This window comes from Tigriopus californicus, chromosome 3, assembly GCF_007210705.1.
Source record: "Tigriopus californicus strain San Diego chromosome 3, Tcal_SD_v2.1, whole genome shotgun sequence".
NCBI classification, from domain to species: domain Eukaryota; kingdom Metazoa; phylum Arthropoda; class Copepoda; order Harpacticoida; family Harpacticidae; genus Tigriopus; species Tigriopus californicus.
The window spans coordinates 9,925,284-9,942,707 of NC_081442.1; the positions used below are offsets into that span (position 1 = coordinate 9,925,284).

The 17,424-nt window shown below is 43.9% G+C and overlaps 1 protein-coding gene and 1 long non-coding RNA gene across 6 annotated transcripts in view; one reads left to right on the plus strand and one right to left on the minus strand.

Moving 5' to 3' along the window:
* The window catches only part of LOC131877810 (uncharacterized), a 38,066-nt gene extending 32,579 nt beyond the window's left edge, over window positions 1–5,487 (minus strand). For both annotated transcript variants that reach the window (XR_009372915.1, XR_009372914.1), the window contains exon 1: window positions 5,293–5,487. This is a non-coding gene — a long non-coding RNA (uncharacterized LOC131877810). The remainder of the gene's footprint in view (window positions 1–5,292) is intronic.
* Window positions 1–17,424, plus strand: part of LOC131877809 (protein inscuteable homolog) — a 46,846-nt gene that overhangs the window by 9,892 nt on the left and 19,530 nt on the right. For 3 of the 4 annotated variants that reach the window (XR_009372913.1, XM_059223608.1, XM_059223610.1), the window contains one exon: window positions 14,299–15,678. Coding sequence is in view for 3 of the 4 variants with exons in the window: in XM_059223608.1 (XP_059079591.1) it covers window positions 14,384–15,678 (1,295 nt within the window). In the remaining variant the exon portion in view is untranslated. Of the gene's footprint in view, window positions 1–11,069; window positions 11,205–14,298; window positions 15,679–17,424 lie in introns of those variants that run through there. The other variant, XM_059223611.1, reaches the window with a different exon arrangement.

Consider the following 17,424-nt stretch of genomic DNA (forward strand, 5'->3'; position numbering starts at 1 on the left):
TGCAGCGGAAAATTTCTCTCGTGTCTTGAATTCTATTGTTGGTTTAGTTGACACATTTTTACCTTCATCATCACGATTACAGAATATTACCGTTGTCGCGGTTATGCTCCACAAGACAGGGTGGGCGTGTCCAGGTAGAAGAATGTGAAATTGTTGCATGCAGTTCGGCCACATTTGAATGACAATCATGCGAAACCATGTCTCATTCCACAAGAATATCTAGGACGTTTTATTTGCAGATTTCTTTCCGATCATGGCCGAGATTGCGTACACAGAACGGTACAAGGAAGTTTCGTAACCACCGATCTAGATCAATATTTAAGAATTTTGAAACAGAAGCCTCTAATTTTCAAGTCGGTTCAATTCCCCCGGCAAGTTGCTTACTGATCGGGAAGAAAATGAGCAGGTTTGTCGATTTTTTGGCCCAAGCGATTGAGAAGACCCCAGGTATTTGAAGCTCCTACCAACTTCTGCTTAAGGACCTTTCTAAGGGTGATTATTGCTCCATATCAAGAAATGGTGAGGCCCATTTACCTATAAATAACTCTATGACCTCGTCCACGTACTCCGATCTCGCTCTTGTTCATCCTGGAGTTCGAAGCCAATGTTGATTGAATCTACCTTAAAAAAGGAAATAGACCCTCTGGAGTCAAACAACTCGTGATGACGACCTTGCACTGGATTTGCACTTTGAGAGCGGCTAATCAAGATCAAAGACAAAGTCTTCAAACAGAGTCCCCTTGAATTGACTTCACAGTTCAGATCCACCCATGGAATATCGTGAATAATGAACCTAAATGGCTGTCTTCGATCAAAGGAAAATGACCCATTGTCTCGCACCCCATATTTGAGCCACTCGTAGATGGGAATTTTCAAGCCATGACAAGGACACATGGGATATCTTAGTGATCATGAACGATTTCTTGAGCACGGTCCAAGAATATCCATAACCTGCCCAATCCAAGTGACACTGAGAAAAACGGTTTAATCCGTTTCTGAGTCATTCACATGGAGTACTCACGCCATCCACAACTCAACTGGGGAACAGCCACCAAGTTTGACTTGATCAAAGTAATGGTAATTCCTCGCAGTGAGGCAAGGAAACGATGACGAAGGTTTGGACAAATTGGGTGTCTGACATTATCGCTTACGAGTATCAATATCACACTACGAAAGGATCCGTTTCTGTTATTGCAGCAATTCATTCAAATGGACATCCGAATCTAGAACTTCCTCTATCGATGCCCACTCTTGATTGAACTCGTGACTGGCTTCGGAGGGATGAAAATCGAACCCTTAAGTGCACATGTAGGCGGTAGGGACTCTTTTCTTCGTCCGATTGTTTAAAGTGAATCCCGGGAAAGACTGTTGGTTTTGGGGACCCAATGATTGACGGAAGGAAGTGGATTTGGTGGGTTAATGGGGTTGTAGGAATCTCTGTTAAATTGTTAATTGGCCAGGTCCAAAACTGGAGACCTTTTTTTGTGAGACAAAGATCGTATCCATCCGAGTTATAAGCATCAAGCCTAATCTATAATCCACTTCCGACTGCAACACCACGGAAGGCGAAGTATGTAGGAGAGGGGTCTCTATTCATTGAATTCAATGGAGATGCTCTTTTATCCAATGCCAAATTTGGATAAATTCATTAGTCGAAGGAGAACCATCTTCTCTTTTTTTTTATCGGCCCTTGCCATATCTGATGGATTCGGCTCAAGAGTATTAATTTACACCCTTAAAGAAATACAAGGACTTTGATTTCATGGTATCCTTTCACTCTAAAGCGACCATAAATTTATTCCAGTTTGCTTTACAACCCCTTTGACATTGACCTATTCGAAATCCCGAAGAAGGCAAAGGGGCACTCCTCGATTTCTGAGAGGCGTTTCAAGTTTCATCTTAATTCAGCAATGAACTTTCTGATCTTAATGCGATAGCCATTTAGTTCAATCACGCTAATGAATTGGGAACCACCCATAGGGATTGTATCCTCTGGCATTGAACTTGACTTTCCTGCATTGGTAACAAATTGGAATGACAACTCTAGGGCGAAGATTTACGATGGGGTCTTCTTTATTGTTGAGATCTCCCCATAAAAAGAGATACTGCGTGATCTTCAAATGATTGTGTGTATGTATGTGTTTTAAGGGAACACTCGTGAGGGGAGAACTGCAGTTAAGACAAATTGGATATGGTGAACTCGCTACAAATGAGTTTTATTGAACCTACGCCATTGTGATTTGTCTTCGTCTTGGGGAATGAATTTTACGACTCCTAAAATATCCTTAGAAAAGTGGGTCGTCAAAGGTTAAGGATGAATCAACCACCTTCTCACTCCCTACCGCAACTGCCAACAAAACCTAAACCTCTTCCTTTTAGAATGAGGACAAAAAAAAGAGAAGGCCAAATGAAGAAGGTTATTAAAGGAATATCATCCCTGCATCTTCTTATTGACACATTCAAATAACGTAAAACCTCAAGTTACTTTGAGCATCTAAATTAGTATCTGTGGTCGGACATGTACGTCTGGCAGAATCCGACAAGATATAGCAATCAAAGCCTGCTTTCTCGTCAATGTCGATTAATTTTGTGTCGGAAATGCATATGCAGATATCAGAAATGGAGAAAAACCTGCGTAACGGGACGGGATCTGGCTTCCAAATTTGTGGTTTTTGCTCCGAGGACTTGCTTGCATGAAAACAGAGGACTAAATTGTAATGAATTCGTGCAAGATCCAGTTGGATTTGATTACGCCATTGATCCCTGAAGCTAAGCATTATGGCTTTTGCATGACGATATTTGGCCCTTAGTAAGTCACCTCCCTGAAGTGTCTATTCAAAGTCATTTCCTAATTTCTTTTTATGAGTGAGTGGTTTTCAATTGACTTTGCCACAAGCCACAATTATTAAGAAGGCCAGTAGCCGTCTTCTGTATGTACATGGAGTAGGTAGGCAGGTTCAAGTCTCAAAAAGTGTCTTGCAATGACGGCTTGATTCTAATTCCTGAATGAAACAAGAAATGGCCAATTGAGGAATGCAAATGGAACCATTCAAATGCGGACCTTCTGACTGACTTGAGGCCAAGTACTGAGTATATGTGCTTCTTTTGTCCGGATTTTACGAATGTCATGGGTAGTTCGAGGACTATTTAAAGCCCATCTGTCTTTCTTCGGCAGCACTGACTTTCCGGGATAGATGAATGTTCATTCGATTCAAGTCCACTGGATTGAAAGTAATCGTAAATGAGGGTCCGAGGAGTCGCAGATGTCATCGCTTCAGGATTTAGTTCCGTCTTCCAGCTTTGATTTGATTGGGTCAATTTCTCGTATCAAGCCCTCTCATCTGGAGTTCATGTGGTCTTCAATCACTTTGTTTCTTCACAGATAAGAAGAGATCCGAGATCCGAGCCCCACTGCTACTCCCTTGTCTTAAAAGGAGGCGAAGCGGGCACATGGCACGAGAAATCCCTCAATCCCTCCCCATTCATTGCACAAAAGAGGTGTTACATCATGAGAGCTACTTTCTCAAACTTGAATCCCTCGTTCGCGACCTGGACCAGGCATGGCGTCGATCTTCGACGACCTCATCCAGGAGCAGATTGGATACCCAATGGGACCAGTCATTCAAATCTTGACAGTGAAAATTGGAAAAAGAACAATACCCCGATGTTATCTCGAAATTGGGGCCTGCGAGCCTGCAAAGCCATGAGAATCCGATTTCTAAGGCACTCGCATGTCCCATTTGCATCCTAGAAAACGTCTGTCAGTTCAGAATGCAGTTTCGCTGCCAGCTCTAAATTGGGCGTCTGTTTTGAAGAACACGGATGGCTAATGAACCATTTTTGTGGAGATCTAGGGTGGGAGTTTTGACTGTAAAAAGGTCCATCGTGGCTGTCCATCTTTCCAAGCTGGTCGGCTCTGATTAATGTTCAGGTGTCAAGATTCAATTTCCAATACCCCCTGACCTTATTCAAGAATCCCCAGCCTCATAACTTCTCTCCTTTTCTCCGTGGGTGGATGACATTCACGCCTATCTCAAATGAACCCTCAAAAATCGATGACTGAATCAAAACTCAAACAAAACTCGCTCACAACGAGGTCGCCAAAGTTGGTCAGGATTTCAAGAAGCGAATGAAATATTGATGAAATGTCGAGCACATCAAGCTGATTCGACACAACTTGGCCAGAAACGCCATTTTACATGCGATAATGTTGTTCAGACCAGATCACCGCTCTGTAATCAAAAAGGCATTACAAGTGACAAAATATTATCGATCTTGGTTCCAGATCCTCCGATTTATTAATCATCCCCAAACACTCATTGGTTTGACAAGACTTGAAAGGAAATGAGAGATAGAGGGTTCGAAAAATGCCAAGCTTGCCAATGCGTTTTAAATTTGCAGCACTCGCTACAAACTCCAACACATTTTCATGACAGCAAAAGGCTATCAGGTCTGCCATGGGGTCAGAAATGGAAGGCGTCTGTGCCACGCCCAATGCTCTGACGGGACTGTTGGTGGCGAGTTCATGAATTGGCATAATGGCACTCAAGCCATTTTAGTTGCCCTGAAGAGCATTACCGTAGCCTTTGTAAGTGGATTACTATTCAAGATCTGTATTAGGCATACAAAGTATCACCACCACCATTAGACCATTGTTTCGACGGACCATGGTCTATCCGGCCATCACCACGTGCAACCATTCAGAATAAGGTATTGTGTCAGAGTGTTATGAATTCCACATGGTTTATTGACTCGACACGATAGGTGTAGTCTCGTAAATGAATAGTTCCACATACGGGGGTTAGGTATCGCTAGTACAATCGCAGCCTCACTTCTAAGTAGTGACGAGGATCTTTGAATATGTCTCGATTGCAAAACCTGGGAGGGTCTTCTTTACTTATACTTCTTCTTCTTAAGCTCCCTCTCAGTGTGACAAGTCTCCTTTGAGGAAAATTTCCATTCTTGTCTTCCTACACAGATGTTGCACAAGGATCATGTGCTGAACTTGCTACAGGTCCTCCCAGACTTTTGGCTCTAACAAATTCTCATGCAAGCAAGTGGTGCCTGTTTTTTTAAACGAATTACCTCAAAAATGATGGACGCGGGGCTTTGCTTCGAACGTTAGTGTTGGTCAAGCCAGCTGTCTGGAACTTGGGTGAGTACCTCTTCACTTACCAGAGGACACGAACCACTTAGATAGGCTAAGATTATCGTGATGGTTGTAATTGTGGCGGCTTTGAAAGGTTGGACGAGAGCAAAAACCACGCCATCATTATTTTGCTAAGGACTTACCAAATCTCAGATTGTTTGTTCTCAAAACCGAAGCCAAGGGCGATCACCCCTCCCTGCAAACCATTTCCAAGGATGTGGGGTGCTCCAAGATTTGGAAAGGTCTTCGCCAAAGTTGTCGTTTCACCTTCCAAACTCGATATGGGCAGTTCATTCAGGGATTCACCACTGAGCCGTGTTCGGGGACATTAAGTTGTTGCCTTATCAAGTTGGTTTAAGGGTGACGATGACTGGCAATTTCGCTTTTATTCTATTCCGGTAAGGGCTCATCTAGCTAGCGCTAGATCCATTTTGACTCCGGAGAAGCGTGCAATTGCTTCTTTTCCTCCATTTTCGATGCTTCCTCTGGATTTGCATTTTCCTTCGAACTCCATGATTAGGTAATTGATCTATTGCAATGGTCAGAATTGGGGGTCAAGAGGTCTAGGCTATAAACACTATCTCGAGACGAGCAAGTGAATGCCTGGTCATCGTTGTCGTGCCATTTTTGGGAGCGATGGATTCACAGCATGATTTCAAGGTGATGTGCTTAAAAACCTAGTGGGAGTTACGGTATAGAACTGTACAGATGTCGACAAAGAAAGAGATAGAGAGAGAGGGATCGCTTTTTTGGGGGCCCGAGAGGGCAAGAAGAAGAAATGAAAGCTGTCCCTCTTCACTTCATTTCCTCATCGCAGGATATGTCAGTCAAGCTCCCACCGACATCTGGCATGACGACGATGCTCAAACCCGAGCTTATTTCTCACTTTTCCCACTTGAAAGTTCAACGAGCTTCTCTCGGGAGGTGTCAAGTGCAATTTTACGTCGGGGTGGAGCCTTGGTTGATGATTGGCCACCTTGATGGGTCTGGCCAAGCCAAGAACCGGATTTCATGGGAAAATAACATGTAAAGTTGCGTAGTGGCTTGAATGCACATACACAAACCCCAGGTGAAGACAGACTAGAGGGCAAGTCATGTAGTACTTCTCGTGCCTCCTACGAGAAGCGATTCAAAAACAATCGAACTTTCAACAGGAAGAACAACTCACTTTTGCAGAATCATCTCGCCAGGCAAAAGGCATTTAGATCTCGACGCACCTGGAAATCCATAATGACATCAGGCATTTCTACCCATTGAGCATGGCTCAATGAGAAAAATATGCCAGCCCCCTCCCCCCTTTACCAAATCTGAAGCAAGTTCAAAGCTTCCTCACTTTTTGATCACTCACAAACAGGTACAAACCTGGCCTTGTTATAAATTTGCATAAAGCCTACGGATGGATCTAAGACTTGATGATTCTTAGACCTTTTTTGTTGAATCCCCTATGACAAGTTAATTGCCCCGTTAATCCTGCTGAAAAGGCCTTGTTCCCAATAGCCTCAATTCGAAGATGACCCCGAGAAGAGGTGAAGTTGGTACGTGGGCAGACTTCATCGTTTAAATGTCAGGACCGCGAGTGGATCTCATGTCTCGAAGGCAGGGGCCATTTTTAGCTCCGACTCACCACTGGTTCTGGCAACCCTGTTGGAAGAAAATTAATGACAGCCTCCTTCAAAAGCGAAAAGAATTGACGATACCCGCCGATCCATTGGCATTGGTACATTCCAACAAAGCGTAAAAATCATGACTGCGGACTGTTCCATTAGGGCTCGTCAGATCTGGATGAGTTCTTTAACTTTTGTGAACCGTACTTTGTATAGGACTGAACCATCCATACCTCCTCCATGCTCTTTGACCAATGCACTCGTAGAACAAGACAAGATGGGGAGTGTGCGGAAATGTCTTCCCAATTCGTGTGAGCGTTCCCATCCATATTTTGGAGTCTAAGGGATCTCCTCCATCGCATTTCAATTTGGCATCTGTACACTCAGCACGGGTTCGAATAGGCGGATGTACGGTACAGCAGCGGGTTCGAATTTATATTCCTCGACCATGTAGAGTACGTCGTACACGAGGCATGCCTCGTTGGTCTTTTTTTCTCTTCAAGTGGATGAATCTCCCCATTCAAAGGATAAACTGCTCACGATATGAGGAAGATGAACTGGATTAATGAAGATGCTTGTATATTGGCCTCCATTGTCTTGGCAGACTCATGCCATAAATCCTTATGGTCATTCAGGGTTGACAAGGTCACCTGCAAAACGGCCCCTACTTTTTCAGAGCATTCTGGGTATCGAGAACCCATTAGGGTACACTATCCTGGCGACATGGATGGAGAGGATCTCCACGAGTCTTCCTGAAACAATTAGGCTTGATATCAGTGAGCGTGTATCCGGGACCCAAATGACTTGGATGTCCTTTGAAAGGGTCCGGATTGATCAAGGCATGCTTCCTTTGAAAGTCGCTTTTTTGTTTATCTCTATTCCAAGAGCCGAGATTGGCAATTTGAGTCCACACTTACGAACCGATAACCGACACTCAGGCAGTTCCTTGGTCCTCCCTCACTCTTCATGTGCTCGGTCCGGTTGATGGGTGCGTAGGGTTGATTGGAGAATTCTTGAAGCTTTTTTCTCTGGCCCTCACCCTCTTATTTGTGGGCTCGTGAGCGCATCTTTTCCGGTGTCAATGATGCTGTCAAGGTCAGACTTTTAGGATGGCTATTCATCTGATATCCCTTATCTCAAATCACTTTGTTTTGTTTCCAAGTTTTTGCCCAGAAAAAACGCTAGGGTGCCAAAAAAAAAGTCGAAAACAAACGCATCTTCTTCCTATTGTGACTTGCCGACGACGAATACCGGCTTTTGAGTAGATTGACGTTGGGCCGTGCGGCCACGTAAGGGTCCGAGAAATGGGTTTATTGTTGGGGCCAAGGCCTCACTTGCCCTTGAGAAAAGTGCAAGCCTAAACTCATATTTTGAAAATCATGACTCCGCTTCATTTTCCTCTTTTTATTTTCAATTAAGACTCGTTGGTGGAACATGTCATTTGGGATAATTTAGCTACCTTAAGCATGATACCCTTGGCAGAGCATGCACCCCTAATGGTAAATGCCGTCGTCGACGTACTTGAAATAGTAGCAGTAGTATTCTGCCTCGTCTGGCCAACTAGTCTCTATCTTGCATCAATTTAATAAGAACATTACAAGTAAATGGGCAAGGCACCAACAAGTTCGGTCTGCATTGAATGCATGGGCTTGTAAATTTGCCAAAAGAAGGGACGATTTCCGTATCCTGTTCGCTTCCATCAGAGTGGTATTAAATCAGGATGGAGAATGTGAGTGATGGTTAGTGCCCATTGATTGGTTTGAATAGTGATGCAGGTGCATATTACCCGATGTTGGATGTGAGCGGAGGGATCTTCCTTATTGACTTCGTGCTTTGGAAACAATCCCAGAAATGCTGGTAAGAGGTTCATTGTGGGCAAATTGGCATTTCGGGTGGTTTCCGCGAGAGGCCAACCAACGTATTGGAAATGCTAGGACCTCTTTGCATGTTGCTATTGACCTCTGAGAACGAATTGGTATTTAATCGGATTGGAAGCAATTCTATATTAATAATGATAATGATGATTACTTGGCACCTCCTGTATTTCAAGAGGAATTATAAGTGACCTTCGTAATTCTGATTAGTTTATCCCTCATCAGTTGAAATCCACTTCTTCAATCAAAGAAACGCTGGAGCCCCATAACTTGCGCGAAACAAGAACGAATGAGGTCTTTAGGCCAAATTTGAACTTTCATTCCCCCATCAGGATATTAAACTTGGTCAGATTTGCTGGTCATGTCCAGTCGAGTTCAAATACTGGGGGCTACAGTAATTAATTCTCAAAGGTCGACCAAATAGGCAGCGATGCGAGTTGGGGCCGACTTTGTCCCTTTGATCCGTGCGGATAAGATGGGGCATCCATCGAGCGGTGTTTTTGATGTTCATTTTGGCATTCCTCCTCCTTCCTCGATCTTCATGGCGTAAACTGGGAGCATGGATAATTTTTGCACGTGTTGTGGTTGTGCTTACCTTCATTAGTCTCTGAGACTTCTTTAATCTTGGACAGGACTCCAATGCATAAGATAGTAGTATCCTTCAAGTCTGCATTGCTTGGTTACCCTTCGAGGCAATATCGGATCGTTTGAATCAATTCCGGTTTAGCTTGTTCGGATCTTGAAGTTGCCATCTCATCTAGGTAAGGTCACTTTTTGGGGACACTCGAATTGATGGTCAATTTGGGGCTCGGGTAATGTGGCAAGCAGACATTCCTTGCCTACCATCACGCCTTCCCACGACCGGTTCACAACCCTTTTTGTGGGGTGCAAATAAGCATCTGATAATCAGTTTCGAATGAGCTGGATCTCCGTTGGGGAGGAACGAAATGCGAGACCATGAGTCATGGGCAAAGTTGTCGTTGCCGTCTGATAACTTTCAAAATTGATCAACCCTGGAAAAATTGAAATTGGATCAGAAAAAATTTCTTATTACTGGGCAGCAAATAGCTCCTGGTAAGAGTATTACCTTTTGAGATTGAAGCCCTTGGTACCCCTCTCTTCCGAATCGGTGGTTTTGCATGAGAATCAAGTATTAACAAGAAAAGAAAATGATGATATTACTTTATGCATAAACACGGATTCTTTCGAATTTCAAGACCTCGAGAAATGTTTGCCTTTTTTCCTCTTCAACAAACCTTTTGTTGCACTTATGGTACAAGGATAGAACAGACATATTTTTAAAACAGAATGAAACATTTTCACGCTCACATTTTGAGTACACAGATGATGAGGGTTTTCCCGAGAAAATAATCTGATCGGCTTCTAATAGCATTAATTTTGGACTAATTCTCTGTTAACATATTAAACTAGGAGGCTTTTTCTTCTCGAGTCATCTCGAAAGTTGACAAAAGAGTCATGGATGCAACGGCAAACACCTTGAACCTGCTGTGTCAGACCTCGGCGAGGATGACCTTCTAGAAACTAATTATTCACGGTGATCATTATTCTTAGGCGAACCCGGGTGACCAAGACTATTCAATCCTACTCATGTTGCACAATTTTCTGGTTGAGAAAACGAAGAAGCTCTTTCTTTAGCTTTGTCTCCCATTTCCCACACAAGATCATGAGAAGATGGGAGCCTTCACCCCAAAGAAAGTTTGATCCTTCATTTCATTCCTGGCGCCCTAACACGCCTCTTCGTAAAATCCTTCAGAAGCTGATTTGGTCATGCTTTGAGATTTATGAGCAAGATGACACATCAAATGCTGAACTTTTGAGTTGTAACGAAACTTTAAAGAGTGTACCTTTGGAACTCAAAAACGAATTTTGTTAGCGCTCAAATTTCATAGTTTTCACGCAACGGTGAAATTTGAGCAGCTTAAGGAACTAATAAGAGGTCGTTTTTTGGATTTAGCAAAGAGGATTAAGGGTCAAGTGTTGCCACGACGCTCGCTTATGGATCTTCATTATTGGACGGAGGAACTCATCGTGATGGGATTGCTGTTGGTGGAATACCAATACAAAGATCTGACATTTGGTATGCTAGACTGAGGGTAAAGCCGTGCAACCCATTATTAAGTCATGTGCACCATAAATTGTTGACAAATTGTCTCGGCGACCTTTACGGGACTGTCGTACTTAAAGAGCCGTTCCCTTGTACCCTGCATAGATGATGATGATGTTTTGATAGATTCCTGATCATAGATTATTGGTCTTCCACGTCATATCCAACCGCATTCTTTTTTGAGAAACCAAGTTTTGTTCAAGGCTATATTCTATAGTTTAGTTTATTCATGGTAGATATCTGAGGCTTCCATAAGTACGTCTGGTCTCTTTTGAACTTGGATATTCGCAACCCTAAAGTCAGATCTCGTTGGTGCAACAAAATGTGAGGCGGACTTTGTCGTAAATTTGTGAATAGCATCTTGTAATGATGCTCTTTGGGATAATCCCAATTTGTCGTCCAATTCAAACATAACTTTTGCCTTATCAAGCTCGAATAATCTGCGGAATCAGGTGGGAATTCAAGATTACTCAAGATTTTGATGTCTTCATAGCCTTTCAATGAATCTGCGGACCCGCCCAGACATCAATTCACTTTGATATCCATGAACTTCTTGACTCGTCGCCTGATTTGAATACACATCTCCAAACCCGGCACCCGTTTAAGTGGTCCATGGTCCACCTACGGGGGTCAGCATACCGTTTTTGCAAGACGATTGAATGCCAGAGGAGGCTAGTGAGCCCAAGGCATGAGCTGTAGGAACGATTTGGCCACTTCTTGTTGATCAAATCAAAGAATCGTGGTGATATTTACGGTTTCATTCCCAAGTGCCGACCCGACCGACTCTGTTGTAGGATCCTCTGGAACGAGTTGATTAAGCAAAAAAGAGGTTTGGAAAGGGGTGTGACGACATCTTGATAACATATTGCTCGCCCACTTGAGTTCATGAGCTTAGATGGATGGGGATGAGGGTTGAGAAAGAAACCTTCTTCATGGGTTTATTGCATTGATTTCATGACGTTCTGCGTAAAGCAAAGTCGAAATTTGGCGGCAAAGAAATATTCAAGCTGCGAACACAGATCCATTTCTTTCTGAATAGGCAATTGCCAGTTGAAAGTTGGAAACGTTTTCTTTTCCCACCTTAAAAGGGATCTGGGCCCACCTCTAAAATAGGAGAGAAATGCACACTTGCAGCCAGAGCATTGTCCATTTTATTTTTCGAAGAGCAGGCTATCAGGGTTCATAAATCATGAGCCAGAGTATATGTAGATTATTTAGACATCCGAATCCACCCACTTTTAGTTTTGACTGTGGTAAATAAGTTCGTTTCAGAATTCAATTGTGAGAAACTTTCCTTTCTTTCCCTTAATGAGCTAAAGAGATTTGGCCATCTAGAGGTGGAAAGTGTACAAATTTAGTAACCAATATGAGAGATTGAAAACAATTGCTTTTTGGGATTAAAAAGGGTTATTCCATATTTTCATCTCAAAACTTGCCTGAAACGAGATCATATTCCTGAAAATGGGAATTGCATCTTATCAAGGACGCTAACCAGAACCATTGATCAAATAGTCGTAGTTCAAACTTAGATAATCAATTTCGAGCAAAATGTTCAAGGTCATCAATTACATTCGAAGCTGATTGCTTGTTCCGCATATTTGTATTGCATTACGGAAACCAAGGCGATTGAACAATCTTGGGGTTCTTCTCTGTGGCTCTATGGCGCTGTGTAACTACTTACGCTATGGTTTTCGCGTCAAGTGTGGTCAAAAATCCGAACTCGCCATCTGACACGACATTGCCTGCTTTGAAATCACATATGAGCTTGAGTTTAATTGGGGTGGGAAAATGGTTTGAATTCAGATGAAAAATCGAGTCCCTCCTCCAGGTAATACGCTTTCCAAGGATTCAGCTACGCCACCGGGTGTGCAGAACAATCGGTTTTATTTGAAAGATCCTAATTTCGAGATGTGCCGAATCTTTTGGCAGCTTGTGATACGTAAAAGTTCAAGTTCATGGGGATTGAGCCTTTTGCCAAGGTAGTCTGATAATCATTAGGATGCTCCTGCTTGGATCGGGATGAATCTTCAAAGCGAAACATGCCATATTTTCGAGCAAACCGTCGATCAGACGCAAGACGATTCATTAACGATATCATCAGCCACATTCTACATGATCCTAACTGTAACCGAAGTTGTGCTTCCAGCTACCAGATTGTTCCTAATGAACAGTCCTGCTTAAGAGGATTGCTCCGAGCTACAAGGAAATTCTATAAATGTGACAATGCTGGATATGTTGTGTCAATGGATGTCCTCTGTACATAATGGATGGTCCCCGTGCCCCTGGCACTCGAAAAGATCGGAGGTTAATTGAACTGGCCTAATCCATATTGCCTTTGGAGGACGTACATAAGCCACCCCAAGCGTTCGCTCCTCTTTGAACGTGAATGTGTAGACAAGCCACAACAATGGTGCTTTAAATCTTGGCTCTAATTGCATGCATTTTTGCTCTTTTTCGCCAAAATGACTCTCACCGTTACCCTTCCAAGACATATGAACGCTAGAGTATGTCATTAACCATTGGTAAAACAATGAAAGCCTCCCATTTGGAAGCCCAGTTTTGGGCATTTTACGTCTGCTGATAGGTAGGAAACTAGGAAAGCCCGCCCACCGTTGGTTGCTTTTAAAGAGTCGCCAATGATTGAATGTGTCATTGTTTGGGGGAAACGCCAGAAGAGACCATCTTCGTCTCAAGTGATTTGGTGGTGGGCACAAAGGTTTCTTCATGGAGAAGCTCAATGGCAATGCACTTCAATACCACTTCATTGACCATTCATAAGAGCTTGAATGGCTTGAGCAAGAACAATATTATTAGGGGATGAAACTTATTGCACTTGGTCGTCGTCGTCGTCGTCCCTCCTCCTTCACTTGAAAGAACCAAGGCCACGGACTCGACCCGCTTGCGGCAGGGTTACTTACTAGTTACTACCAATGTGGCTCCAAAGTGCATTTGAGTGCAGATCCATGAATGAGCAATGATAAGATTTTGATGTTGCGAAGCGCCCATTCTGATTTTTGATGGAACGCGTGCCGATTGAAGGACGGAAAAGCTTGGAGCGATCAGATCCCGTGATCGAGACTGGTTTCGGCGTCCCTGAATGAATTTTGAGCTACACTGCTTGCAATTCATTCCGCGATAGCGGCATGGAAATGAATAATTGTTTTGGGGATGAGACCTGAGAATTGAGGATGGGTTGGGTCGGAGCTCTTTACGATAGTGAGTGGCTCGTGTTTAATTATCCGAGCCATTATTTGACGAGCAAGCTTCGGCCGCAGCAAGGCAGTAAGCCCTCATACTCTATTACAATGTCTTAGGAAGATGAAGAAGATTCCTGAATGCTGCGTACTGACTGCAAGGGAGATGATGTAGTGGGCTGTTATAATACAATTACATGGAGGCTCATTGAACTTATCTGGTGTCGTCATCTTGCATTATTTTCCTCAACAAGACCACGATTCACTTTTATTGTTCTTCTCTTCCCTTTCATCCGGAGCTCATTCAAAGCAAGGAATTTCATTCACGACCCTCTCCTCTCCTTCCTTTCAGGCATGTCAACTTGAATTTCCCGCACGTTTCCTACTCGAGCGAAATTCTGGAGGGAACCGAAGGACCAGCCCGGTTTAGACCGGATATGAGCAATTTTCAGCGTGGTCCAAGTAAGATCTTTTACGACTCTCAACACACGTGGGACCCCGGCGAGACGGACTTGGAAGTTGAAGAGGCCATCACTTCATTTAGTGCTCAAGGAGGAGATTTCCCACCTCCCACATTGGCCAAACCTGTCCCTCTTTTAGGCCATATGATGCTTCATCAGCGGCTAAACCGCTCTGCTGAGTTGGACGACATTTTGGAAGAATCTTTGGACGAAGCGGACGATGACACCACCATTCATCACCTTTCGTCCCCTTCACCGCCAATGATGTCAAGTCCGGCCTCGTCCAACTCTCCGGAGGGCTCCTTCCGACTCCCAAGAGGCTATATGACTCGAAGGAGTAAAGACTCTCAAGAATCCACAGATTCCTCCGAGTTCTCCTCACCAAGAATGTCAGAGTCGAAGAGCAAATCTTTGGCGATCCCGCTAACTTTGACAAGTCAACATAGGAGTCAAGACTCGGGCTTTTCAGATTCAGGAGATTCCAATCAAGGTACAGGGTTAGAGGCCAAGAACAGCCGTCGGGCGCAAGTGCAAGAGGTCCACTCGGAAGTGGTTCACGAGACCAGGACCAATAGTTTTGATCAGAAACCATACCACGTGAGCAAAGTGTATTTTTACTCAGTAAGTGACATCCTTTCCCAAGAACACGAGGAGCAGAAAAGGCGTCGAGACCACGCAGGCCATGTGTCCGTATTGGCTTGCGATGATTTCCGGGCTTCCTCGCCCTGTTTGCCTCTTCTCTCACCGCCAAGGTCTCCCCCTTTGCCCCCAAGGGATCCCAGCAACCCATACTACGACTCGTTTCATATGGAACACAAGCCGATCATGCCTTCTCAAACCACCTCCACCCAGACCAATCTGGGGGTCAAACGTCCGCAGTCCTCCCCGAACAGAATTCACACTGGCACAAGCTCTTTGGGCCGATCAAAGAAAAACGCCAAGAAGTCAGGGATGACGGATGCACCCATCCCAACTAGTTTCCCAAAGACGAATGGATCTCTCTATGAGAGCCTGAGCCTTGGTAGGCCGGACAAAAAGACCGAAAGTATGAAGAGACGATTGGCGGATGTTCCCAATGCTCCACCCTCCCCTAGTCTCAGAGGCTTGGGCTCAACTGGAAAAGGTCCACTTCCTCTGCCGTCCCATTGTGCATATGACGGTTTTGATGACCCACTCTCGGTGTGGAGGAATAGCATCAGATCATTGAATCAGAGCGTAGAATCCATGGAGGAACACCTTGGCATCCGGAAAAGCGACCTCGACCTTGATAGGTAAGAACTCTTATGAACGCGATCGAGCCACCGAATAGCCAACTCATTATTTATTGGTGGGTTCAGTTTCATTTATTCCCACGACATACAATGCTCCGTGAAAAGAAGAGAACCCCCAATTCAAGGGAGTCATTGGTTTGTGTGACTCTTGCTTCTCCTGTGTTTTTCCCTGACCCCAATTTCCTTCCTGAAACCAATGACTTGATGAGCCTTCTCATCATAATTGTTGGGCTGTCCAAACCAATTACCTTACAAAGACAACTGAGAAGAAATAGGAGCGGTGGTATCTGTCATTCTACTTGAGAGCTCTGTTAAGGTCATGAGATGGTGTCCATTTTTACTCTTTCCCAAGGTAAAACCGTTCAAAATTGGGAGTTAATGGATAGATTCTGCAGGTGTGAAATCCACTTGAATCTCTAATCGCGGATCCCACTTCATTACCCAATTTTGGGCCCTTGACCATGTAGGACTTTTTCGGGAAAGAAATCGCGTATTTGGTCAGGAGTCTCCCTCTCTTTCGCTTTTTCTGAGCAGATCATTTAGATCAGATGGATCGTAAGTAATGAGATACCACCACCCTGATGGGAGGATTCGCCAAATAGAGTGGACATCATCGACGTTTTAGGACATCCCTCCACGACCTTGATCGGTCAATCCATCGAGGGTCTCTGCTTGCTACAAAAGACATGCGCTTTTGCCCTACAGTTCGCTTTTGGCTAATGGTCATCCGCCAGAACAGTTGATTAAGATGAAAGAGTGTTATCGGCACTAAATGACCTCACAGTAGCTGCCATCGTTTTCCTCGGGAACTTCTGCATAATTATTGGGTTTGGGCTCGAAAATTGTGCCTTTAAAAATGTCGGGAGGGTAGAAATATTTACCACGGTGAGTCAGAACACAACAGTTCCCGGTGGTCAACCATACTAGGTTTCAGAGAAGGGAGTCCTTGAGGGATAAATCCTGAGACCCATAAATGGCAGGATGATCAAATTGCACTTATCCATGGAAAATTAGATATTGCCGAGAATCATTAAACATGCAGGTGGAAGGTCATATTCTTCGCAAAGTACAACAATCGGGTGTTTAATGAACTCCTCGGTCGGTCTGAAAGGTCTACAATACTGATTATCAAAGGCTGATCATTCAATCTTATGTTGCCTCATTAACTTTTAATACCACCTCGTTCTGATTTTTGAGACATGTTTTCCTAATGGAATGCTATAGTAGTGGGTGGATTTGGCTAATTCGCGGCAACATAAATCCTTGAAACGCGCTAACGACCCATCATTCAGGAGTGCTGGGATGAACATATGAATGTTTTGCAGTTCTTTTTTGTGATTTGCCAAGACCTCGGCCTCCATTTGTTCTCCATTCCGATAACACTTCACCCAAATCTGAACCCCCACATTATCCATTGAAATAACGCGCCATTTTTTACCCAGAATTTTTGCTCATTAAATCCATGTTTCCATGTCCAGATGTGTGTTTGATCAATGGCGCCTTCATATGGGCTCAAATTGGTCTAAAAAATTCGCGATTATGACAAGCCAAGTGGGTGAACCGATTCTCTCAATTTGCACTCTCTTCTAATGATCAATGAATACTATTGACCAGGTCTGTGTACCTGGTTTACTCGTACTCGTTGAACAGCAGCTGTAGGTTAAGGCGGTCGATTCAAATAGCTCTCACCCTTGATGCCGTCATGGTAACTGCATATGATTAACACCTCTCACTGAAGTTTGCACC